This window comes from Oreochromis aureus, linkage group 16 (assembly GCF_013358895.1).
Source record: "Oreochromis aureus strain Israel breed Guangdong linkage group 16, ZZ_aureus, whole genome shotgun sequence".
NCBI classification, from domain to species: Eukaryota; Metazoa; Chordata; class Actinopteri; order Cichliformes; family Cichlidae; genus Oreochromis; species Oreochromis aureus.
In genome coordinates this window covers 995,576-1,021,261 of record NC_052957.1, presented here as the reverse complement: position 1 = coordinate 1,021,261, position 25,686 = coordinate 995,576, and the positions used below count along the sequence as shown (strand labels likewise).

General features: G+C 45.8%; 2 protein-coding genes across 4 annotated transcripts in view; both read left to right on the top strand.

Moving 5' to 3' along the window:
• The first annotated feature begins 370 nt into the window (after positions 1–370).
• LOC116314990 (interferon alpha/beta receptor 1b-like) lies at positions 371–13,793 on the top strand. The gene is made up of 8 exons (XM_039600240.1): positions 371–562; positions 6,382–6,520; positions 7,682–7,875; positions 10,411–10,571; positions 11,483–11,636; positions 12,217–12,374; positions 12,532–12,704; positions 12,787–13,793. The coding sequence occupies exons 1-8, from the start codon at positions 493–495 to the stop codon at positions 13,028–13,030; spliced, it is 1,293 nt and encodes a 430-aa protein (XP_039456174.1). The 5' UTR covers positions 371–492; the 3' UTR covers positions 13,031–13,793.
• A 9,448-nt stretch (positions 13,794–23,241) lies between these two features.
• Positions 23,242–25,686, top strand: part of LOC116314989 — a 28,961-nt gene continuing 26,516 nt past the window's right edge. For 2 of the 3 annotated variants that reach the window (XR_005608681.1, XM_031733143.2), the window contains exon 1: positions 24,148–24,429. Coding sequence is in view for 2 of the 3 variants with exons in the window: in XM_031733143.2 (XP_031589003.2) it covers positions 24,248–24,429 (182 nt within the window). In the remaining variant the exon portion in view is untranslated. Of the gene's footprint in view, positions 23,361–24,147; positions 24,430–25,686 lie in introns of those variants that run through there. The other variant, XM_031733144.2, reaches the window with a different exon arrangement.

Genomic DNA, 25,686 nt, shown 5'->3' with positions numbered 1-25,686 from the left:
TTTTTTGTCTTCATTTATGTTGGAAGTGATAGCAGAGCTGTACGTTTGAATGTTTCAGAAATCTCTCAGTCAGAACATGCTATATCATGTTTAGGTGGAAGTTAGCGAGCTAACTTCCTGCTAACTTCTAACTCTGTTAAGTTTAATAAATCCTGTTTTCATGGATGCCTGGATGTTAAACTTAATTGTTACACCTGGCAAAGCAGCAACGCTGATCATTTTATTAAAGATTAATGAATATAGACAGTTTTTAACTCTCAGTGATGCTCAGTGACCAGTGACACAGTCCCGGCGACCAAGATGGCAGCGGCGCAGACGCGTCTCAGACCGGACGTTGATGGAGGCCCCGCCCATTCTTTTATTTTGAAAACCACGCCGGAACAGAACTCTGTGAATTACAGAGAGAGATACGTGCCGAGTCAGTCCGATCCGTGAGTCGGTGAGTCTGTCGGTGTGGAAGTTTCTCGGTCCGTGGGTCCTATCAGCGGCGCGATGTCCGCCGCACACCACCACAGCCTCGCTCTTCTTCACGGCCTCTTCCTCCTCCTCTTCTTCTTCTGTGGTAAGTCCCGCAACTGGCAGCTTTAGCATAGCATGCTAGCCTCGATCTGTGCTGCTTATTTACTTAATTTTCTTCGAAACTACAGAGCGAGGCTCACCTGTGTGCCCCGCGGGCCTCTTACCTGCCCGCTGTGGGGTTTATATTTGAGATTAAAGGATCGTTTTAGCCCGCAGCTGTGTGTGTGTGTGTGTGTGTGTGTGTGTGTGTGTGTGTGTGTGTGTGTGTGTGTGTGTGTGTGTGTGTGTGTGTGTGTGTGCCGTGTGCACAAACGGAAAGCAAACGGGTTAAACTGGCACGGACTGGCTCGGTGTCACAGTCAGGAATGCCAGGTTGGTGGGGCTGAAGGCTCTGCGAAGCAGACAGAGTGTGTTAAAGTGGAAAAGTGGATAAAATGAGTGTGCGTGCGTGTGCAGGCAGCGTTGGCATAAATCGGCGGTGACTGTTATTGGAGTGAAAGCTGTAATCATAATATTTCTGTGCGGTGACACATGATCAGAGAAGCCTGGGTGTTCGGGACATGAAATCGATCATGTTTCACAGTGGGGGGGATTCCCTCTGTACAGGCGTCCCACGGGGGGGTTTTTACAGTGTATTTACCGGATGAAATGTATGATAATATTTCCCAGAGCAGGTTTGGGATGTGCGCTTCGGCTCATGTTATGATTGTGCACAGAGACACGAAGATGCGCCTCGGGCTGCTGGACTGACTCACCTTTCACTTTGTCTTTCAGGATTCTTTAAACCTGAGATAACGGAGATAAAATAAGAGTTTTTATTTAAAGTTGTGCTCCTAAATACAGTATCACAGTAAATGTACTCCAAGAAGTATTGCATTAAAGTTGTACTTTGTGTGCACAGTGTTTTCAGTTTGTTGCCTGATAGTGATGAGTGTGAGTTGTGGCCGTGTCCGTGAGTTTTGATGGTGTCTGTGTTTTCGGGAAACTGTGATCTGAGCTCACTGCAGTTCCTGATTGTCTGTTCCTCATAGCTGCAGGATGATGTGAAAGAGCTGACAGGAGAATAAACTCATGGTGTTTAAGTTTCTGCAGAAATCATCTGTTCCTGGTAAATGTAAATGGGAAGAGGTCAGGGATTTACTCGGAGACAAAACAATTTGACAAACGGCATAAAAACGTCATGTTCCACTTCCTCTCCTGCCGCTCTCTTCTGCTTTTCTTTGAAAGACTGAGGTTGTGTTCACACTCAGGATAAAGATTCTCTAACAGCACCCACAGAATGAAAATAAACCTGCGTGACTCTGAAACCAAACATGGAGGAAAAAGCTCTGTGTTTGCAAAAACCGAAGGCTGTTCCTGTTCCTACGTTTGAAGCATCAGAGCGGCTCTGAAACAGGCAGCAGGGTCAGCGAGAAATCAGGCGATAAAGAAGGAAAAAACTTTATTAACCGTCCTGATCTCGCTGTGCCGTCTGAGCGCAGAGCACACAGACGCTGTTGAGAGCACGCCACTCTGACCGGGAGAAGAGCTTCTTCTGTCTCGTCTGTTTTCCGTTTGTTGCCATGTATCTGTTGACCTCGCTGTGTGCTGACACGCAGCCATGTGTGACTCCTTTTATTGGAGTCAATAAATTGATCTGAATCAGTAAAATGGATCTGAGCTTTGAATAGAGGCTCACAGAAATGAGGCTGTGCTTCAAACAATCCTGTTTTTATGCCGGCGTCATCCAGCCCCACAGGTTCTTCAGCTCTCAGTATGATGCATATTTGTTAAGTGTGCACACCTCAGCCTTTGTCATGTGTGTGTGTGTGTCGTATCAAAGTGTGTGAGTACATCATTTCAACATCAAAGTCTTCATTTCCTGTGTTTCCCTTTAGCGATCACAGCTTCTACTGATGTGTGAGGCTGGGCTCATGCAGTGTAGGGTGACTGTTCAATAACTGGTCAATAACTGGTTAACAGTCGACCAGTGTGAGGCTTGGTGGTGCTTTATGGTTTAATGGTGGCGACAATAGTTTTACAGGGAGTCATTTAGAGTCGGTCAGCCTGGATGAACCTGCAGGACTCTGCTGACTTCATGACGAGGGTAAGCAGTGCTGTCATGACAGGTTCCCAGTGGTCACATTGGTTTCATACTGATGTGTTTCAGATGGCTGCTGCTGTAATGCACAGCTCTCCCGTCAGTATGTCTCTAATATTTGTGAGCTGCTGCTTGTTGTGTGGATTCACTTTCATTTCACTTTGCCTCGGTGTGTTTCTCTCTGATTCATGACTTGAGTTTCACTGTGAGTCTGAGGCCACGCCTGTGTCAGTGGCGTGTATCTGCAGGCTGAAGGACACTTCCTTCCTCACCTCAGGCAGATTGCACAAACACTGTTTCCTGTAGTTGTGTGCCTGCGGTGGTGAAGGCTGGCACGTCGTTATTCAGGGCGGTGAGCCGACACCCTTTGTTGAGCCGACAGTTTCACCTTGAAGTTGTTCCGCTTTGGATTCGCAGCAGTAACACGTTTAGCGCACAGACCCCCCACACTCAGCTCCCTGTCACTTCACTGCATTTTACCTCATATACACCATCAACATGTCCAAGCTACACTCGCTTCAAGTACGTTTGATGCTTGGAATGAATTTTTCCGTGTTTCTGGTCCTTCAAAAGTTCAGCAGATCTCCACCTGCAGGGCTGAAAACTTCAGCTCTGAAGAAATCTGCGAATCAGCTTTAAAGCCACTGCAGGAGTCCCGATCTGAAGACTCGGCCTGTGTTTGTTAAAGCAGCTGTGAGCAGCTGTGTGATGCTTCCTTTATATCCTTTAGATTTCTTCTGCTGCGTACAAATAGCTCTGCTGTGTGTATAAAAGAGTAAAAGTGGTGAGAAAATCAAATCAGTCACTTCTGTCCCACACAGTCAGTGATTTCAAAGCGCCAGCGTGTTGAAACATGAAATAAATGCCGTTCCTGAATGTTGGTGACTTCCCAGCAGCGCTCAGGCTGGGCGCTGTGTTCAGAGAGGTGCACAACCCAGCGCTGGTACCTTCACAAAGTGCATTGTGGGTAAACTTTGAGGCTCGGTGTCTGCTCGGAGCGTCTGCAGGCAGATAATCCTCACCGCTGAATAATCTCAGAGTGGCTGTGATTCTGGGGATTCTTGTTTTGTTGCTGTGGCCAGCACATCTGGATCCAGGTGTGGGGAAGTCTGAGCTCCGTCTTTATCCACAGTTCCTCCTTCACTCTCACAAATGCTTTCTCGCTCATATTTTTATTCTGCTCGGAAACACCTGTGCTTTATTTTTGTCCCTGGGGCTGCTGGGTAAATAATCACTCTCACTCCCAGTGTGGTCAGGTTAGTCGCAGCACTTCCTGTTCCTCGGCAGACGCTGTGCTTGTGTTTTTACTCGATGTGCAGACGCTTGTTTTCGTGGCTGATACGATTATTGTTATTCTGATCACAGCCATGTGGACCTGATTTACAGCTGCCGGGCCAGCAGCTAAGGATGAAGGAACAACATAAGGGTCATGTGACAAGTTGATGGTTATTTTTCAAAATAAAAGCCTCACTTAGTTATAGGACCTAGGGATGGATAATTGGGGAGGGAATCAAACACGGGGTTCGTGTCCCAGACTGAGGTCACATTGACCACCTGTGGGCCTGAAGACAGAGACTAGAGGCAAGATGGCGGCAGCTGATCTGTGTGTGTGCGTGCATGTGTGCGTGTGCACGTGTTACAAACCCTCAGACCACACACACACACACACACACACACACACACACAGCAGGGCTATAGACTAACGTTTACTTCTGTACCTTGTCCTTTTTTCCCATGTGTCTGCGATGACACCTGTAACCTGGGTGCACGTGACATCATTACTGGAGGTGGGGTTTATTTTCAAGCCATTTGAACTTAGTGAACGGAACATCTTCTTTGGGAATATCGTAGGCAATGTTAAACCTCATGTCGGCCTCTGATGATCTGTTTGCTGCTGCCTGAAAGGCCGTGGAAGGCCGATGTCTCGGGACTACTTCCTGTGAGGCCGCGCTGACGACACACTGAGCTGTAGTGCTGGGCGATATGACGATATATATCGTGTGGACGATAGAAAAGTGTCTATCGTGCCATTTGTCTTCTATCGTTTATATCGTTTCTAACCCGAATTTTACAAATTATTACATAAAATATATCATTAACCCTTTACAACCGGTCGGAGCAGGCAAACTCCGTTTTCCCTAACTATTTTTAAATTCCTGTAGAACTGGAACCACGTAAGGTAACGCAATAATGTTTTTTTTGCATATGAAACCGTAGGAGTTGTACTTACATCTTATTCCATCAGCTTGCCCGAGGTCACGGTTTTCTTCCACATATAGCTTTGGAAAAAATTGCATAAAAAGCACTTCCAGCAACAAAAACATAATATTCCAGAAACAGGCTTTGCCGATCCGATCAGCTGTTCATAACACTTCCTACGTTGGAATATAAGTCAGCGCGAACTATCTTATGTCCGCCATTACCTGTCCGAAACCGGAAGTGACGTCATTTTCGCGGAAAATGTAGTTTTTTAAGCTTCAAAGTCTATGTTGGTGTTTTTAAAAGTCATGTTTGACTTTATGCTCTTCTGTATCGTTTCTGGGATGCTTAGAAGTCAAATTGCACTGTTGGAAATAGTTTATTTTGATGCACATGCTGTGTTTTTCAAATTTGCATTTATTTATTTTCATTTTTCCTGTAGTATATAAAAATTTGTGTATCTCAAAAATAAAACTATGAGGACACTCAAAATAAATAAATGTAAAGATAAGCTCTGGCGGACTTGGTTCTATGGTAGGTCTTAAAGGGTTAAATAGCCTGTGCAAATATATTAGTGTTGTCTTCTCACTATACATACTCTTAACTTTATGCAAGAGAAAATAAAGTATAAAAAAATGATATTTTTTGCAAAGAAACTCTGTCTTGTGGTTTCGCAACATGGTGCTGCTTTACGTGCACCCGGATTTGCGACATGCTTTACAGTAACTCAAAACAAAGACTGCACCCTCTCCACTCGCTGTTTACAGACTGCATACTTTCCAGATGACCACAGGTCAGGTGGTATATCGTGATATAAAATAATTCATATCGTGATAAATATTTTTTCCATGTCGCCCAGCACTACTGAGCTGGAAAGATTTCTGTTTCTCTTCGCACACACATGTTGACTTTCTCAGAGTGCGAGAGATAGCTATATAGAATGCATAGTATGCAAACTGTTAACCCCACTCCAGCCAGCCAGAGAATCCCCCGGTGCCCGCCCCTCTCCTCCCTGCCCCGCCCTCTCCTCCCTGTGCGACAAGCAGCAGGCACACCTGGCAAACAGAGTGACTATCTCTGATTGGTTTAGACCACGATATGAGCATAACGTGTGTCTGTTGTTGACCACACGGAGACTTTCAGAGTTGTGGAGATTTTTTTTTCCTTTTCTTTCAGCTGGTCGCGGTCTTGTGACCTACGTTTTTTTTTTTTTTTTTTGTTGTTGTTTTTTTTTCCCCAGTCGCACCTTTGAGGAAGTAGGTCACATGTTTAGAGCCTTGCACACACGTTTACTTTCTCAAAGAGAGAAACAGGAAACAGAAATCTTTTCAGCTCAGTGTGTCGTCAGCGCGGCCTCACAGGAATCAGTCCTGAAACATCAGCCTGACTTGATTACTGATTGATTGATTACCAATAATCAGCATCAGGCCTGAGGAATCCTCATTGATCGGTCCTGTCTGATATCTCTGCCTAATTTCGACATATTTTTATTTGGACCCCGCCCTCTAACAGCTGGGGTTGGATGGACCTTATAATAGAAACAGAAGAAGATGAATGTATGTCACTCTGTTTCTGTCCTGCAGGTGGAGCCGATGGATCCGAGGTGCCGCCTCCTCAGAACGTCACCACGAAGACCTTGAACACCAACTACACGCTGAGCTGGGACTGGGCGCCGGGCGCTGCAGGGACCCACGCCGTCACCTTCACCACGCAATATGTGCCGTAAGTCTGAGAATCATGAGGGCGGGGCTTATTTACCTGTCAGACGGTGGACACAGGGGGGCGTGGTCCACCTGAAACATGTCTTCTTGATTCAGGTTCAAACAGGTTTGAGCTGAGAGAAACTAACTGTGAGCCAGCTTTAAAGTCAGTTACCATGGTAACACAGAGCGCTGCTCTAAAAGGGGAAAACAGCCCTGAGTAAAGAAAGACATCATCAATGGAGCTCTGGCACCAGGATTCACCATGGCAACGGGCGACTGAGCCGCTGTGGTAACCCAGCTAACAGCTGATGGAGGAGTCGCCTTTCACAACATCTGTCGTTACGACGGCGCCGTGAACGATGCGAGGAACATTTCAAACCTGCAGCAGAGTCTGAAGTTCAGCTTCTTTTCCTCCTGGCGGCCGAATCGCTAAAGATGTGAAACTCCTGTTTCTGTAAATAAAACCGAGCTGTGTGAGTGATAGCTCCTCTGCTGCTCTTAACATTAAACTTAGCCTTCCTCCGAATGGAGGCTGTGCTCCTTATCACGCCGTTGCCATGGTGACTCCTGGTATCGGGCTCGCTTTCATGGACTCGGGCCTGGGTGAACATTGATCGGCTTTGCTGGAAGTGAAACGTCAGGGTCTCCCTGGGTTGTTAGTCGGGTCCTGGTGGTGTCAGCTGATGCGAGCAGCTCGATGCGGTTAATCCAAACCAGCGACAGGAAGCTGTCAGAGATGGTTACTGGAAACTGGGCTCAGGCTCCGTAACAGCCAGCTCTTCCTCACAGTTGAAGCAGAGCTCGTGTCCCGGCTCGTGTTTCTCCTCTCTGGTTTCACTGGAATTCATTTGAGATGTTTATTAACCACCTGGCCTGCCATCATGTGATCACATAAAGACCTTTTAACTCCTCGCTGATATTTTAATACGAGTTTAAGTGTAAGTTAGAGTGTGCTCCATGCCTCAGAGAGGAGCAGCCTTCCTTTTCGCAGTTTTCCTCCCTCGTCCCCATCATCCTGCTTCCACAGGCGTTAACCTCCCAGCCCTGACCTATGAAACGCAGATGACGCCTGCTCAGACACGTTTATTGAAACATGGCTGGTGTGTTGCTGTTGTAATTTGATTTTATTCAATGAAAGCTCTCCCTCCACTAATGTGTTTTCATGTTCTCGTCTCCTCAGGAGGTACCAGCTGAGGTCTAAGAAGAAAAAGACTCCAAACTGGATCACGGCGTGCAACCAGACGTCACACCGGTCATGTGACCTCACACGGTTCAACCTGCACTACCTGGGCATCTTTGTGCTCCGGGTGCAAGCCACCGTGGACGGGCAGCACTCGGAGTGGGCGCAGAAGGAGTTCTGCCCCGATAAGGAGGGTAAGACGAGTACTCGGCTTTCCAGGAACTGCGATGTGCACATGCTGCAGCAGCGTGCGAGCACACGTGTGAGCTCACCACAAACCATCAAAAACAAGGTGCTATGACTCAGAGGCGAACAGCCTTCGCACAGTATCGGTGCAACAGCCGAGAGCAGGGCTCAGTAGAGATAAAGATCTCCAGCTTCAAATATCTGACTGTGAATCGTGCGTCCATGTGTGAGGCTCTCATCGCTGAAGTAAACGAACCAGAGTCAGTCAAGCAGTCACAGGAAGTCTGTGCAGGTTTTCATTACACATCCTGGGACCTTAGCTCACCTGTGTCTGAACCATTAGTGTAGGTACAGTCAAGCCCACAGTTCTGACCTAAAGTAACTTTTATTCAACCTGCGAGCTTATTTTTCTTTTTTACCCTAAGTGACGCGGGTGTCTCTCAAAAGATACTAAGACAATGTCCAAGAGGCATCGTCGTGGAAAAAACTATTTCTCAGCTTTTATTTACATTTCAGAAAAAAGTGTCACATCCAAAATTATTCATAGTCTTCTTAGAAAAGCCTTTTTTGGCAATCAAACTCTTCCTATAATTGCAGATCAGTGTTTCGCACGTCTCCACAGGTATTTTTGCTCATTCGTCTTTAGTAGTGAGCTCAAAGTCTTTCAGGTTGGAGGGTCTCCTCGCCCTGGTCTTTAGCTCGTCCACAGAGTCTCAGTTGGGTTGGAGTCAGGACTCTGGCCGGGCCGCTGCACAGCGTTAATGGTTTTGTCTGCTAACTGTTGGTTTTGCTGTGTTTTTGGGCCGTTGTGGTGCTGAACTGTCCGCTGGTGCCTGAGGCCAAGTCTCTCTGCACACTGCCTGATGTTGTTGTTGAGAATCTTCATGCTCTTTGTTCATGGTGCCGTTCACTGTGATTCGGTTCCCACCAGCATGTTCGACAGTGGGGATGGTGTTCTTTGGGTTCAAGGCTTCTCCTTTTTTACACCAATTAAAGAAACATCATTGTGACCAAACAATTCCATTTTTTCTTCCTCCAACCAAAACACAGAAGACAAGACGTCCTCGTCTTTGTCCAGATGAGCATTTGGAAAGGCCAAGCGGGTATTTGTGCGCCCTCTCTGGAGAAGTGGCGTCCTCCTTGATCTGCATCCGTGGAAACTGCAGCCACTGGAACTTTGGAAAACATTGAGATATGGCCTCGTAGCTCATTCCTGACTTGTGCGCAGCCACAGGGCCTCACTCCTCTGTCTTAGCCATAACCGTCAACAAGCCTGCAGAGAGCTGCTGTTTGTCACCTGCTGCATTGATTAAAACAGCTGTTCCCAATGAATAGGTCATTTGGATGGTGATATAGGACTGTGGATTTTCCACTGTGACAGTGTGTTATAACTATGGGCTTGGCTGTATTTGCCTAGCTGAGCCTGCACTGTGTGCTTCCTCACATATACCAACATGCAAATATGCAGACCCAGCAGCGGAGCTCTCTGCATGTAGACGACGGACACCACGACACCACAAACGTGTCGCAGTGATTTGAGTAATCGAGTATTTCATCGATTGTGGTCTGTCGCCTCACAGTAACAAGGTCCTGGGTTTGAATCCAGGCTGTCTGCCTAAAATGGCAAAGCCTTAAAATAAGTACGGTAGTCCACCCCGTGCCCCCCTTTAGACGCAGCCCTGCCACGTAAAGGATGAGTCTGTTTGTTGTGACGCCTGTGGCTGTAAGCTAACGGCGGGGATGCAGAGCTGGAACAGGCGCTGCTACAAACACATTTTGTTCCCACCTTTGGAAGAGGCTCCGCCTCTTTGTCAACAGACTCCATCTTAAACTATGACATCAGACTGCAGGCTGAGTGGGCACGCCGCTCTCGCACACGTCTGCACTGCAGCGGTGGTTTTGTTGTTTGATGCGATGATAACATTGAAGCACACTGTGAGTTATTACAGTTATTCAGTGCAGCCTGAGATCACTGATCAGAGCGAGGCGCAGGTCTCAGGTCAGTGTGGGCGTCTCCAGACTCACCTGCTGGTTTGTATCTGTGCTGATGATGATGACGGGTCAGGAGGAGGAGCCGACAGAGGTTTATGTAACGCCCGCTGAGTGTGTGGTAGTAGAAAATGTTCCTCCTCTTATTTTTCTCTGTTCAGCCTTTGAATGTTACTATTAATATTTTCTGTTCATTTCCTCGTGTCTTTATCTCTGTAGAAGGTTTCAGTTGTTTTTGTAAGATTGCAGTCAGGTGTTACTTAAATCTGCTGCTGGCGTCAGACATGCAGAAAGAAAGAGGAAGGAAGCAGCCGATGGGGAGAAATCAGGACACCCGTCACTTCTTCTGTGGTTGTTATTTCAGCGTTGGCGGCCTGAGCTAAAGTCGGGTCCAGCTGCAGAGGTTTCAGGCCCTGTGCAGTGTGACAGCAGTCTGCCCAGGCTCCTTCAGTAGACAGTCACATGGTGTTTAAGGACCGCCTCACAGGTGTCAGAGCAGGTAAAACACCTGCTGATCAGGTGAATAAATGTGATCTCCTCTCTGTCCTGTCTAGCCGCTCTGGGGCCTCCCAGCAACGTGACGCTCGCTCCTGCTGGAAGCGACCTGGACGTGGTCCTCATCGACCCTCTGACCAGCAACAACACCTCCATGAGGGAGCACGTCCCCGACCTGTACTACCACGTCCAGTACTGGGAGCGCCAGGCTGATGGGCAGGTAGGAAGCTCCTCCCACTTCAGTGTTACCTGTTCTCTTCGTGCATGTGTGTGTGCGTGTGTGTGTGTGTGTTTATTCTCGCCTCCCCAAGATGCTTCGGTGGAGAACAGACGTATTTCCTGTGTGAATCTCGCCACACTTCCTGCCGCGCTTCCTGCCAGCTGGCTGCAGTCGAGCAGCGAGCTGAAAACTGGTTTGATGAGGAAGAAACGGGTTACTGCAGCACATCCCAAAATAACCCGAGCGCGTGACGAGCGAGTCGATGATGAGGGTGAACGCCACACAAACACGACATGCACGGAGGAATCGGGCGCCACCGTGTCAGACAGCTCAGAGCCTCACACAGAAACACGGGAACCTATCAGAGCCCACCACATCTGCAGAAGGACCCACCCCCTCGGGTCAGCTGACTGACTCGGACTGTACAAAGGCGGTCGAGTGAGTAGATGGGACACGTGAGCGTCTCAGAAGAGTACAGCCATGCCTGTGTGTGTGATAAAGGTGACGATGATGATGAAGACGTGGTCCAGCTGCAGAGGTGCAGCCTCAGTGTTTGTTCCTGAGCACAGATCAGCTGCAGTGATCATGTCGGTGACGGTGAGAGACGGCACAAACGTGTTCACCGCCGCCGGCACACCAAACCCCCAAACTCAGAGGAAACCACACAGACGGTCATGTTTACACTTGTGATGGAGTTTAAGTTAGGCTGAAACGCACACACACACAGACACACACACACAGACACACACAGTCCTGTTTGCAGTCTGTCCTGATTGGCTGCAGTCAGGCTGACTATTACAGGAGTGATGATGATGATGATGTCTGACTGCATGTTGATGCTGGTGCGTGGCGGTCCGCTCAGAGTGATGCTCTCTGCTGTTACCCCTCTGACCTTTGCCCTTCCCCCTCAGGCCTCGCCTCATAAGCAGCTGAGGATCAACACCACCATGGTGACGCTGCCGGGCCTGAAGGCGTGGACCTGGTACTGTGTGAGGGTGCAGTCTCGCTGCGACTTTTACTCGAAGATCAGCGACTTCACGGTGCCGCACTGCATGCAGACCGAAGGTAACGCCGTCACTCTCACTAAGCTTGGCGCTCTGCTTCCTGCAGCTGTGACAGCACAGCCTCCACTCGGGCTGAGTTTAAAATCATCCACTTCCCCATTCAGATGGATTTTAGTTTGAATAAAGCGATGTTGATTTAGTCCAACCTGAATCGATTTTTAAATATAAATGTGTTTTGCCAGAAACACCAAAATCTCAGGTCAAAGCTCATAAAACTGCACCTCACAGAAACGTCGTCATTACTTCTCTCGGTCTTTCTCCCTGCACAGCGCGCTCGCTCGCTCGCTCGCTCTCTCTCACTGCACTCAGAGACCAGTTTCTGACTGTCTGAGTCAAAATTGAACGGAATTGATTGTAGAAATTAAAACCGATACCAGCACAGCCTCCACGCAGTGACACATCAGAGGAGAACCAATCAGGTGTCAGAGCGTAAACTCGTCCAATCACAGCCTGCGGAGGTGATAAGTGAAGTTCTCTGAGGGTCTGAGAGGGTGGTCACATGGTCTGCCACCATCTTCATGGTGACAGCTGTGACTCTGAAGGCGGAGCTCCTCCATCTAACGGCGTCTGTTTGTTTCCAGGTTCGATCCCCTGGTGGAACATCTTCCTGTACTTCCTGGGCTCGCTGCTGTTCTTCTTCCTGATCGTGCTGGGAACCATTTATGCTTTATTCAGGTGCTGCAAGACCGTGAAGGATGTTCTGAACCCGTCCGACCAGATGCCCTCCCACCTGAAGAAGGTAGCTCGCAGTTGATGAGCGGGTGGTGTTCACCTGATTGATCTGTTTTATTTAAACGATTAACTGGAACACTTATGATGAGGTGTGATCGGGGCGTTTCTCTGTGATGTGCACATCATCAGCAGCTCTTCTTCTTCTCTCCTCTGTCCTCCTGCAGTACCTCTGCAGCTCTCCGGGCTCCGACATCCCTCGCCTCCTCACCCCGGACTCTGAGTCTGAGCTGCTGTGTGAAGGCGTGACCATCTGTCCGCCGCCCGCCGTCCCGGAAATCCACATCCCTCCTGCCGAGGAGCTGGCAGCGCCCCCCTCGGGCCTGGAGCCGAACAGCAGGTCAGTGTTGGCGTGTTCATTAGAGAGCGTTCATGATGGCGGATCCAGCAATGCCAGCTAAACCGTGTCTCTGTGTTTGCAGCGTCAGGCACAGCCGGCAGGACAGCAGCAGCAGCGGCGACTCCGGCGTCTACTCCTCTGGCGGCGGCTCATCCGGAAGCTCCGCCCTGAAGCAGCTCAGCGCCGTTCGCCACAACCACATGGGGAGCAATGACAGCTTTAAGGGTTTGTTGGACCCTGAGCGGGTGAACCTGCGGGAGATGACGGCCCACCTCAAGAGCCAGCCCGAGGTCGCAGACGAGGGTGTCGTGGACGTGTGCGTCTGAGCGAACAGGAGACGGGTCCGTGGGAAATGTGCGGCGTGCCTTTTTTCCACCGGTCACTGTGAAACGAGCGTCTCTTTTTAAACACAAACATTAAAATAGACTGAACTGCTGAGCCACGCCCCTCACGCAGAAGGAACGAGTCGTGCTGGAGCGTCGCCGTTTGCAGCTGCTGATTCTGTTTCAGGCAGACAGGAAGTCCTGCTGGTGCTGACTTAAACATTCCTCCTTCAGCCGCTACCGTCGTCTTAACCCTCGCCATGCAGCTCGACTCTGCACGCCATCACGCATCACTTTAACTTTCACAGGTAGCTTGCAGGTGCTAGCATTAATCAAAGAGGAAGCAGTTCATTACGTGAGCGCACCTGGCTGCAAGCATGACGTCTCCTCTGCGGGCGGCGGCCTCTGTGTCGCTTTCATTTAATCTTTGTTTTACTGTAACAGCATGTTTTATTCTTCCATTTATGGTTCTTATAGAATCTCTCTGTTCTGGTAACTCTTGCTTTCTTTATGGGTCTGTCTTACCTCCATCTGCAGCTTATGCTCCGCCCACACGGTGATGTAGAAACCGAATCTGTGGCATGTATCAGCAGGACAAATCAAACAGGATGGTGAGTAATTATAATCAAAGAAGCATCAGTCGTGTGGTTTGACTTCCTGCTCTGAATCGCCCCGCCCATCTGCTGACCTCTGTTAATGTTTGTATATAAGCTTGTTGTGCAGCTGTGTTACAATCACAAACTAAATAAACTCCTGAAACACCAAACTCGCTTCGTGTTACTGTGTGCAACATCTTCTCGTTCCAAACCCTCGTTTCACATGTTTGATGACGCAGTTCCTGTGACGTCCAGCAGAGGCAGCAGTGAGTCAGTCCCCATAAACTCCCATGTTAACAGCCTGTTTACAGCAGCAAAGAGCCTCTGTGCGGACTCAAACTCACACACCTGCGTTTCTATGGTACACTGTTGCCCGACAGTGTAAAAACACGAAACGAGAGATTTTTCATGTGGACTCTGGGCTGTAGAGACAAAACAGCTGAACTCAAAGGACAAGCATGAATCTGTTTCCAGTACGCGATTCACAGAGCGTGACAGGCATTTGCTCTGCTGCAAACCTTTTTTTGGTCTTTTCCACGTGATGAAGAAAAGCTTGAGTGTCGCTGATAAACTGCAGCCGGTTCTGTCCCCGTGGTGGAGGCAGAAATGTTGGACAGGTACCTGAAAGCTCCACCAAAGCTGCACTTTCCAGCGTGGAAACCAGTAAACTTGGAGAAGTGAGCTCTGTGACTCGGGTGAAATGACCTGAGAACAGGAAACGTGATTCATGTGAAGTCAAGGTTCAGCTACTAAATCCCTCCAAGATGAACCATTTCTAATTCTGTGTTCATGTGCTCATGCTGTCACATGGAAAAAGGGGGAGTTTAATTTTTTTTTATACAGCGCCAAATTACAACAACAGTCACCTCAAGGTGCTTTATATTGTACAGTAGATCGTACAATAATACATACAGAGAAAAACCCAACAATCATGTGACCCCCTATGAGCAAGCACTTTGGCGACAGTGGGAAGGAAGTTGGGTCAGTGCCAAAGGTTGCCTGAAGGAGATCGGACGACACTTTCGGCGAACATGGAGCGTAACTAAGCTGCAACCTGCAGTTCCTCTGACGTCCAGCAGAGGCTCCAGCAGTGGGTCAGTCCCCACAGACTCTACGTTTGCTTAACAGACCGTCCAACAAGTCTGAGCTGAGTCTTTCTCTGTGTTTGATATATGTGTTTGAACTGCTCTTGTTCTGTCAGGAATGTATGGAGTACACGGGTCAGACCTGAAAAAGTAGTCCGTGCAGCCTGAGGTGAATATTTAACCAGAATTATGCCAGAAGCCTGCTGACGATGCTGAGGCATGCCTTTCAGAGGAACGTTTACCAAATATTAGAGGCGTGCCCGTGACCAGCGCTAGCATTGGCTGATGCCTCCTCAGCTCTGAGCTTTCATCCAAACAAAACAAGCCAATGGGAGATGAGACGGGAGCGAGGGCCATCTTTTATGTACAGCTGATGGTGGTGGAGAGAGACTGAGGTTTCAATAATCTGTCGTACTTACATGTAAGCTGGGTGATGTTCTGCGAGGTTGCCGTGCACAGACAGGTGAGACTTCAGTCACTGTGCTGTGAGTGCGCTCCGTGGCGCCCAGCGGAGGGCGGCGGTCGAGCCTCGTGATTCACAGCTGCTCCCTCTCCCCGCTCTCAGCTGGTATTCCCCGTCACTTCCCCGAGTCGGACAGAAAATGAAATCACTCCGAGCACGATCAACAAAGGGTCGCGGCGGGGCCAAGAACCAAAACAGTTCCAAACATGTGGTGGGAGTCTGATCAGCTGATAAACAGCTGATATTTGATTTCTGTTTATTCTCTTCTCTGTATCAGTCCTCTGTTCTCCCGCCTGAAGCTTTCTTCTCCCTGTTTCTCATTTCCAAATATTCCAGATATTTTTTTACCTTGGGTCCTGTTACTCCTCATACAGGAAGTGATTGGGTTGAAAACCTGCTGATTTTATTGAAAGAACCAGATTTAAATGTGGTTCTGGTTTTAATTGTCTTTGATGTTTTTGACTTTTTGTCAGATTTTTGTAGTTTTATCTGTTTTTCTTCATTTTCTGGTTTTCCTGTGTGCCTTGATGTCACCTCCAGTCTTTCTGATTATGAACCTGTGCCTGTAGTTCTCCATTCTTTGAAGCATGGATTTAGCTCCTTTGTTTGCGTGCTCATGGTCTCAGGCTTTAATGCTTTTGGTGTTTGTTTGGGGCTTCTGGACTTGAGTCAGTCAAAGCTTCTCTTTGTTTTGCCGCCCTCTCCTGCTTAGCAACCTTACCTGATATCACTAGTTTAGCTTCTGTGCTGTTGTTCAGTATATTGGCAAAAGGATTGGCTCAGCTGCCTTCACACGGATATCAGCTTGAGTGACATTCCCATTCTTAATCCATCCATAGGTTTAATATGATGTCAGCCCCCCTCTTGCAGTGATAACAGCTGCAACTCTTCTGGGAAGTCTTTCCACAGGTTCAGGATTGGTCACCCTGATGTTGGACGAGAAGGCCTGGCTAATTCATTCCAAAGGTCCATCCATCAACCTAGGCATCCATCCATCCATTCATCATCCCATGTACCCATCATCCACCCATCCATTCTGTCAGGACTGTGTGCTGGTGTGCAGTCATGTTGGAACAGGAAGGGGCTACGGTGGCCCCTAGAGACAAAGCACGTACAAACTCCAAAGCACATGCAAACTCCAAAACACATGCAAACTCCAAAACACTTGCAAATTCCAAAACACAACGGAAGTGCTCCAGGACGCTAGGGGCAGTGTTGAGCTTTTGTTACCTAGTAACTACACAAGCCAGGAAGTACCAATGACCGGATTTGGGCTCTATCCCAATTCAGGGTCTGCAGCCTTAAAGGCCACATTTTAAGGACGATTATGTCACAGCGACACGACGAAGGCTGTCCCAATTCAAAGGCTGCTCGAAATGCGGCCCTCAAATGCGTCCTTAATTTCCCTGAATTTTAAGGATGGGTCGGTGTAGCCTTCATGGCCCAACATATCCCAGATTTCATAGCGCGGCGGTGGTGTGGATAATTTTGCCGAAAAAAACGGCGGAAGCGGAGCCGCCAAAGAGTAAACTTTCAGAAGTAAGTACTGAATATTATGTCACTTATTTATGCGCAAATGTTTTTATAATGGAGAACATTAAAACATTACTGTTGGCCACATGTCAGCAAAGTTAAGTGACATTAGCGATGTTTGTACTAACTTGGTTTTAAAGCCTTTACTTCAAAATATACGCCGTTCAATAGTTGACTTTAATCTTACAGAGAATGTGATGATTTTATGGATAATTAAAGTCAGTCATATATCCACAAACACAACAAGCTGAAAGTCAGTGATGCTGCTCGGTTTGCAGTCCTGAATATGACGGCACAAGCAGGATTCACTGCACTGTTAATGTTAGCTATGTTATATTGCTGCCTCTGTTCGGTGGTGTCGAGCCAAACGGACTTTAACGTGCGTTTGAACGAGCTGACGGTTCACTCGTTAAGCTGAAAGAAAGATGCTTTAATCACAGGAGTCACACATGTGTCCACTGGACCATCTGGAACTCTTCTTGTTTAGCACTCGTAATAACACAAACACTAAATCCTCCTTCTCTTGTGCTGTTTTGTAGCAGTGTATACACCTGAGACTGTCACCTGTCTGTCTGTCCTGCACTCTCTCTCTGTTTCTTTCTCTCTGATTGTGGAATAAAAGTATGAACATGTATTTATAAGTTACACTTGTGTTTGAATCCTGCAGCTTATCACACATTTGATTTCCATGTGTGACAACTGCAAGTGTCCAGAGTGAGGACAGACTGAGGGACCCACTGCTGCACATCATCTGTGAGGCTTTGCACCCCTGATGATCCACCAGGACAAACTCAGCAGTGTGTGAGGAAGAGGAGGAGGAAGAGCCAGCAGCAGCTGACAGATGGAGAGAATAGACAGACTGTTCCCTGTTTGTGAAGGACTGCTAGAAAAGTTTACAATAACTAATTATCTGTCCTGAATCAGTCTTATTAGGTAATGTTCAAATAATGTTATCATCCCAGTGTTTTCAGTGTGGGAGAAAGTACTCAGGGCCTTCAAGTTACACACTATGAAAGGCAGCAACAAGTTTAATATTCAGAAACCTAAAGTATGTATCAGCAGCAGAATGGAGCTAAAAATAAATGTTTGTTTCAGTTCTATGAAGCTTTGAGTATTTTGGATTAGTAGCACTGCTGTGTTTGTTGCTTCATATTGCTGTAATTGTTTATATGCTTTATATATTCTGAGGTAAGTTGATCTATAGTGTTACATCATATTCTATATGGATGTTATGTGTTTGTATACTTTCTGCCCAGTTTGACCCATTTAGCAGAAGTCAGCCTGTTTAAGGCTCTGATATCTATTCTGTATGACTTAAAGCAGTTATGACATGGTCTGATTTTCTCACCCAATAAAGGAATATTTAATATATCAGTCTGATCTTCATTCTATCAGAAACAGTTATCACAGTTTGTACATTTTCTTTTTATAAATATATGTAAGCAATGAGCCAAATTTAGTAATGCCAACATACTGAAGGAACAACATTTGTCTCTTATATATGATACACCTATATATGCACTGTCAAAGATACTTCTCTTTGAGTGAAGATTTAAGGTGATAAGACATATAGATAACTGCAACTTGAATCTGTACTGAGGCTCAGTATTTGACACAGAGTTCATGTTCACTGCTGTAATAGCTAATAATGATTAATATAATAACTATAATATTGGCCATATTATATTTACATTACCAAAGTGATATGACTTTAGTCTCATGAACAACATTGGCTTATTGTTATTTACTAACTAATCTTAAATGACTGTTCAGTACAGAAATGAAGCCCAAAAATCATGTTTTACAGTCCTGTGGTCTCAGCCTCAGATACTTATCAAATCACACAAAGCTCTTGTAGAAACAAACAAACAAATGAACAAAATATGTTCTCCTTCATTTCTGTCAAACAAAGTTGTATGACACGTTTCCAGCGGTTAGTATCATGGTTGCTAGGCAACCTGGGAAGCGCGACGGAGACTAGACCGTCCCATACAGACAAACTTGCCGTTTATTTTGCAAATCGAGCTCAACACTGCCCCTAGCGTCCTGGAGCACTTCCGTTGTGATTTGGAGTTTGCATGTGTTTTGGATTTTGCAAGTGTTTTGGAGTTTGCAAGTGTTTTGGAATTTGCAAGTGTTTTGGAATTTGCAAGTGTTTTGGATTTTGCAAGTGTTTTGGAGTTTGCAAGTGTTTTGGAATTTGCAAGTGTTTTGGAATTTGCAAGTGTTTTGGAATTTGCAAGTGTTTTGGATTTTGCAAGTGTTTTGGAGTTTGCAAGTGTTTTGGATTTTGCAAGTGTTTTGGAATTTGCAAGTGTTTTGGATTTTGCAAGTGTTTTGGAGTTTGCAAGTGTTTTGGATTTTGCAAGTGTTTTGGAGTTTGCAAGTGTTTTGGAGTTTGTACGTGCTTTGTCTCTAGGGGCCAAACTGTTCCCACAAATTTGGGAGCATGAAATTGTCCATAAAGTCTTCATATGCTGAAGCATTAAGAGTTCCTTTCACTGGAACTGAGAGGCTGAGCCCAGCTACTGCAAAACACCCCCTCACCATGGCACAGTGCAGTCAGACAAGTACCGTTATTCTGGCAACTATCGAACCCAGACTTCTCCATCAGATTGAGTTTGCTTCTTAAATACCAGGTACATAATTGGCAGGAACCCTAAACCTGACCTCCAAGAAGAACACAAAAACTCTGTCCTGCTCAGGGAGGGGTAGCCATCTATGTGTCATGTGATTTCACAGATAAATGTAACTGAGTATCATCTGCTTAGCAATCAGTATCAGGTTTTCTAGTAATAGTACCAAAGGGAAGCATCTACTTTGTGGATTATACTTTCTGAACAGCACAGGCTGGCATGATTTTAGAGCACTACTTGTTTCAGTATAGAAGTAAAAACTCAGATATGACTAAAGGAGGGATTTTTGAATCTCCTCTCCATGTGTTTAAGCCACCTGAATGTGTAACTGTATGATCACATCACAATGCCCAGTTATTATGGAAAACTATTATTCATGGACAGGTTAGGAGGACAGTGGTAAGGAAATATTCACCAGAACTCTGTTTGCCAGTCTGGCTTCAGAGCTGAAAGGAAACCTGGGATTGCTCCTGTTTTCCTCAGAGGACAGTAAGTTGTCCTAACTTTGCTTTTTGTTTTTTGAAGGTCTTTTAAACCTTAGAATACCATTTTGTTTCTAGCGTATGACTCATGTGGTTTAAGGCATGTGTCTGTGAATTATTACAGGGATTCATGCATCTCTTTGTTGGGTCTTGTTGAGGTAGCTTCTCTCTGTGACAACCTGCAGTGTTTTTAATGGCCAGTAGGGGGCGTGTCCTCTGGTCGCAAAAAGACTTCTGGTTATATCAGGGGTGGGCACCGAGGGCCGGTGTCCCTGCAGGTTTTACATGTGTCCTTGAACCAACACAGCTGATTTAAATGGCTAAATTATCTCCTCAACACGTTCTGATGTTCTCCAGAGGCCTGGTAACGAACTAATCATGTGATTCAGGTGTGTTGACCCAAGGTGAGATCTAAAACCTGCAGGGACACCGGCCCTCGGGGCCTGGAATTGCCCACCCCTGGGTTATATGAAAACAAAATGGAGCTCCTGCTCTGTGAACAGGTTTGGCTGATCTTTGGATCTCCGTGTTTTCCATCAGCTCCTCCACCTCCTCCCCATGTGTCTTTGTTCAGACTCTTCTGCCATCTAGTGGTCTTCTGTCTATAATGCACCTCTACTGGTCTGCTGCTGTCCATCTGTTGGGCCAGGAAGATGGCAAACAAACCAGTTATCCCCATGGAGATGACCTATCATCATGAAGGAGGTCAGGGACTGGATGAAGAGTATAATGTCAATGCTGAGTATGATTTCTAAGATGAAAACACTGTTTGGGCACTAGTACTGCTCATATTTTGGTCAGGTTCTCACTGCCTCTGGGCGCTGCGCTCTCTTTAGTTTGTGTTTAGTTGGTAAAAGCAGCTTGGCTGTCTCTCTGAATTTAATAATCACAATTTTTGTTTTTGCTGATTACATTAAAAGTACTCAGAGTGGATGATGGATGGATGATGGACACGTGTTGTATGTCTCTTTGAGTGGATTATGAGCAGCAGTGTAAGAAGCTTGGCTTTGGAGCAGGTGCTGCTGCTCCTACACTTATCAGCACCTCTCTATGGAGACCCTGACCCTGTTTTCCACCAGGCTGCAAACATGTTTATTTCTGCTGTAAAGATGAACATATAGCAGGAGGGACCGACTCAGCCTTGAGTTTGTGAAGGAGAATGTCTAAGCTTCCTCTGGTCTTTGAGAGTGAGCAGCTCAGAGGTTCACACAGGTTGTTGGTCATGTGTAACTGCTCGGTGCTGTTATAAAGAACACTTGTAATAATAATAATAATGGATTGGATTTCATATAGCGCTTTACAATGCCACTATTCATTCACTCACTGGTGGAGGCAAGCTACTGTTGTAGCCACAGCTGCCCTGGGGCAGACTGACAGAGGCGAGGCTGCCATATCGCGCCATCGGCACCTCTGGCCATCACCAGTAGGCGGTAGGGTAAAGTGTCTTGCCCAAGGACACAACGACCAGGACAGAGAGCCCGGGGATCGAACCGGCGACCTTCCGGTTGCAGATACGCTTCCCAACCCCCTGAGCCACGGTCGCCCACTTAAGCCACGATGACTCTGAATACAGAGCATGTAACAACTACCAGTCGGAGGGAAGTGTACAGATCAATGGCGCCCTCTGATGGAGGGAGCTGGGCAGACTGTTTGTCTCTTAGTGCCATCTTGCAGTGAAAATGTTTCAGGCCAATGATATATTGATGCAAAAAATAAACTGATTTATAAAGTTTGTGTGAAAGTAAAACTTTAATCAGAGATTTTAAGCAAATATTAGTCATGGCACAGAGAATCCTGGCTTTAATTAAAGGAAAAAGGGTTTCCACCACGTCAGCGGGATCCACCGCCTTGTTCCAGTTTGATTCTTATTGGTTCTTCTTTATGTCTTTCATGATCCTCCCTGTCCAGCTAATGGTACTGCAGTTATGGAGCTTTACATGATGAGCTGCTCAGTGAAAGAAGCAAATGCAAAAAGGCCCTCAGATGTGCTGGGATGCCTCAGATTAAGTGTGATTGTCCTGATGTTCCTGTGGGAATGAAGGTCCCGTCAACATTTAAGGTGCTGATGGTAAAAGAGGCTTCTCTCTGGGGTCTGTAACATACTGATCCATACACTGCTCAAATAGATGCACACAGCACAAATGCCCTTTTCAGGCTTCACACCAGTAGGAAGGTTAACCCTGGGAAGAGTGAGGCGATCACAAAGATGAAGGAAGCACAAATGTTAGTGAGCTTTCCCAGGATTCATTCCCAGATGGCAGAAAAAGCCTTCTGGATCATTCATTATGGCCTCTCCCTGCTCACTCAGGCTCCATTCAAGCCTCCGTCTCTGTCTCCACCAGCAGTCTAGACTCCAGGGGGTCAAACATGACTCTGTACATCAATAACTCATGTTCACCCTGTGGAACACCATAATTGACCTTAGTGTGTGAAGAGGACTCTCCATTTACATGTACAAATTGGAGTCTATTAGATAGATATGATACAAACCACTGCAGGGCCGTACCTGTAATACCTACAGCATGTTCTAATCGCTCTAATAGGATATTATGGTCAACAGTATCGAACGCTGCACTGAGGTCTAGCAGGACAAGCACAGAGATGAGTCCACTGTCAGAGGCCATAAGAAGATCATTTGTAACCTTCACTAAAGCTGTTTCTGTGCTGTGATGAGCTCTGAAACCTGACTGAAACTCTTCAAATAAGCCATTCCTCTGCAGATGATCTGTTAGCTGTTTGACAACTACTCTTTCAAGGATGTTTGATATGAAAGGAAGGTTGGAGATTGGCCTATAATTAGCTAAGACAGCTGGGTCTAGAGATGCTTTTTAAGTAAAGGTTTAACTACAGCCAGCTTGAAGGCCTGTGGTACATAGCTGATTATTAGAGATAGGTTGATCATATTTAAGATTGAAGCATTAATTAATGGCAGGACTTCTTTGAGCAGTTTTGTAGGAATGGGGTCTAAAAGACACGTTGATGGTTTGGAGGAATTATTTATTGAAGTTAACTCAGAAAGATCAATTGGAGAAAAAGAGTCTAACTTAACATCGATGGTACTAAAAGTAGCTGTAGATAATATTACATCTGTGGGACTGTTCAGAAAGCAGCTCATATATATTCATTGCCATGCAGATGCAGTCTTATCGATCCCTGAAGCCTGATAACACACACTAATTAGTTAAACTGCAGGAATGTCTGTGAATGCTTAGGAATGTTTATTTAAATGCTTTAACTAATTATTTTATTTTATTTAACTTAGATTTGTACTTTTTAAGCTCTGTCATTTAATATTTTAAATTTTTCAATTTAAGTTCTTTCTTTTTGTAATTTCTAGTTTACCAAGCTCCACCTCCCGTGGAAACTGTGGTCAAACATGCCAAAACCTCAGTCGGGTCACATGACATCTGAGCTGTCTGTGCTTCCTGAGCTTGCTCTCTCACACACACACACACACACAGTTGAAACAGTGCTGAGCTTCTCATTCCCGCCGTCACCATGCTGCTGATCCTGCTCTGCTTCCACACCTTCACCTGGGGTAAGGAGCCGCCGCCAACGGCACACTAACCACAGATGAAGCAACATCCTGTGTGTGTGATTTTCTCCTTTAATTATGTAAATCAATTATTTTTGCTCCTGAGTCACACTTTAAAGCTTACTTTCATTTCTTCAGCTGACGGTGACTCATTTAATGGTATAACAGAGTCAGCAGTAGGTTATTCCTGATAGGTCAGTTCAGCGCTAAAATGAGAAAATGTCCTTTTTCTGTTTGCTGCGACTGTTTCAGGTTAAAAAGGTGAAACAGTCGCAGCAGCTGGAAGGTTAAAGGTTGGTGTGAAATATGGAAGTGGGCTATAAATGTCCAGCGCTCCTGACATGACAGGAAAATGATTTGTGAAGCTTTCAAAGAGTTTATTTCAGGTTATAATCATCACTTCTGTCTGTGTTTGTTTAAATCAGCCTGTAAACATGTTTAACCTTCATACTTCATTTATATTATTACTGATGCAATAAATGTTCATTCATCTGTTCACTGTAAAGATTTCTGACTCCGACACTGTCAGTCAGTAAATAACTGATCTGTCCAATCATTAATTTATTATTTCATATTTTATGTAAACAGTTGTTTAGAAATTATGAATAAAACAGTCACATTAAAGTGTAACTTACATAAATAAATATGTAGATGTATCTCATATGTCCGCAGCAGAAAACACATGAAAGTGAATAAATGACAGAAATCCGATTTAGTGACGTCACCACAAACAGCAGGTTCACATCTGTTTAGTTTTTAAAAACGTGCCGTGTGCAGCAGACAGATGTTATTCCTCGTTTTTTCATCCTTGTCCCTCTGAGCTCAGACGTCGTGGGGTCGATGTTTCCTGCTGTCTCTTTAATAAATCACCTGAGGCTGTGATCACATGAATGACAATAATCTGGATTATGCAGGGATTTCTCTGGTTTGCCTTCTTCACCTTTTCATTCTCGTCTGCCTCAGTCGCGTCTCAGGCGGCGCCGCCGCCGCCACAGAGCGTCCAGGTGGAGAAGGGTCAGCTGACTTGGACTCCAGGGGAGCCGGACGTCACCTACACGGTGAATTACCGCAGGTGAGACCTCACAGCCAAGGAAGGTGCTCTGTTTTAAGGTGGAGCTTCCTTTTCCTTTAGTGTTAATTAAAATGAACAAAAGAATTTCATCTCATGCTCCAAACTATACTCAAGATATCATTTACTGGATTTAGATCATCACTTTTACAGAAGACAAAACAAACAAACAAACAAACAAAAAACTGGATGGGTTAAATAAAACATTTTAATAAGCTAAAAACTACAGAAAGAAATTAAATAGAAATATTTTTAAAATAAAAGGAGCCCAGAATGTACCATTCGAATAATAATTTGAATTAAATAAACTACAATAAAGATAAACATAGGTTAAAAAAAGAAAAGAAAAAGAAAGATAATAACAATAAATAAAAGTAAAAATGAGAATAAAATCCATTCAAACAGAAAGTGGAAGGCTGACTGCGCCACATAACCACTTCTGTTTTTTGAACAGTTTCAGAGGTTCGTCGGTTTATCGATAAATCAGATCATTGACTGAGAATGAGTCTGCAGCTGTTATTCAATGCGGTTTTATTTATATAGCTTCAAAATAGAACATGGGGTCCAGAAAAAGTACGACCCTGCCCAGCAGGCGGCTTTGGAAATGTGAAGGAGGGCATACAGCTGTGTTTTTCAGATCATTAAACAAATTTAAATATCAGGCAAAGATAAGACAAAATGCAGTTTCTAAATGAAGGTGTTTATTATTAAAGGAAAAACTCCAACCCGACATGGCCCTGTGTGAAAAAGCGATTGTTCCTAAAACCAAATAACTGGTTGGGCCACCCTTAGCAGCAACAGCTGCAATCAAGCAGCGCTGACCCACTCATCTTTGCACAGTTGTTGTAATTCAGCCACATTGGAGGGTTTTTGAGGATGAACCGCCTTTTTGAGGTCATACCACAGCATCTCAGTCGAGTTCAGGTCCAGACAAGGCCAGTAACCAGGTCTGATTACTAGCAGACCAGCTACCACAACTTGTACTTTAGCCTGACACATTTCTTTCTTACTATTTAAACCGTGCTGATAGATTTCTTTCATTAGATACAGCAGCAATTCTTTATCATGTGGAACAATTGAGATGTACTGTTGAAACTGGACTTTACACTGACTGAAAGGGTTGTTTCACTTGTCAGGCCCAGCTAGGATCGAAGTGTAAACTGAGTTTGAAATCCCTGGAAGCACGTTTACTGTATGAATGCAATGCTGTCCAGCCGAGAGATATAATCTCTCCAGCGTGTCCTGGGTCTGCCCCGGGGC

Excerpts from the sequence above, each read along its gene's own strand:
- LOC116314990 (XM_039600240.1), top strand. The coding sequence starts at position 493 with ATGTCCGCCGCACACCACCACAGCCTCGCTCTTCTTCACGGCCTCTTC. Across the intron at positions 563-6,381 it reads CCTCCTCTTCTTCTTCTGTG|GTGGAGCCGATGGATCCGAG; the intron begins GTAAGTCCCGCA and ends TCTGTCCTGCAG. Across the intron at positions 12,705-12,786 it reads GGCCTGGAGCCGAACAGCAG|CGTCAGGCACAGCCGGCAGG; the intron begins GTCAGTGTTGGC and ends CTGTGTTTGCAG.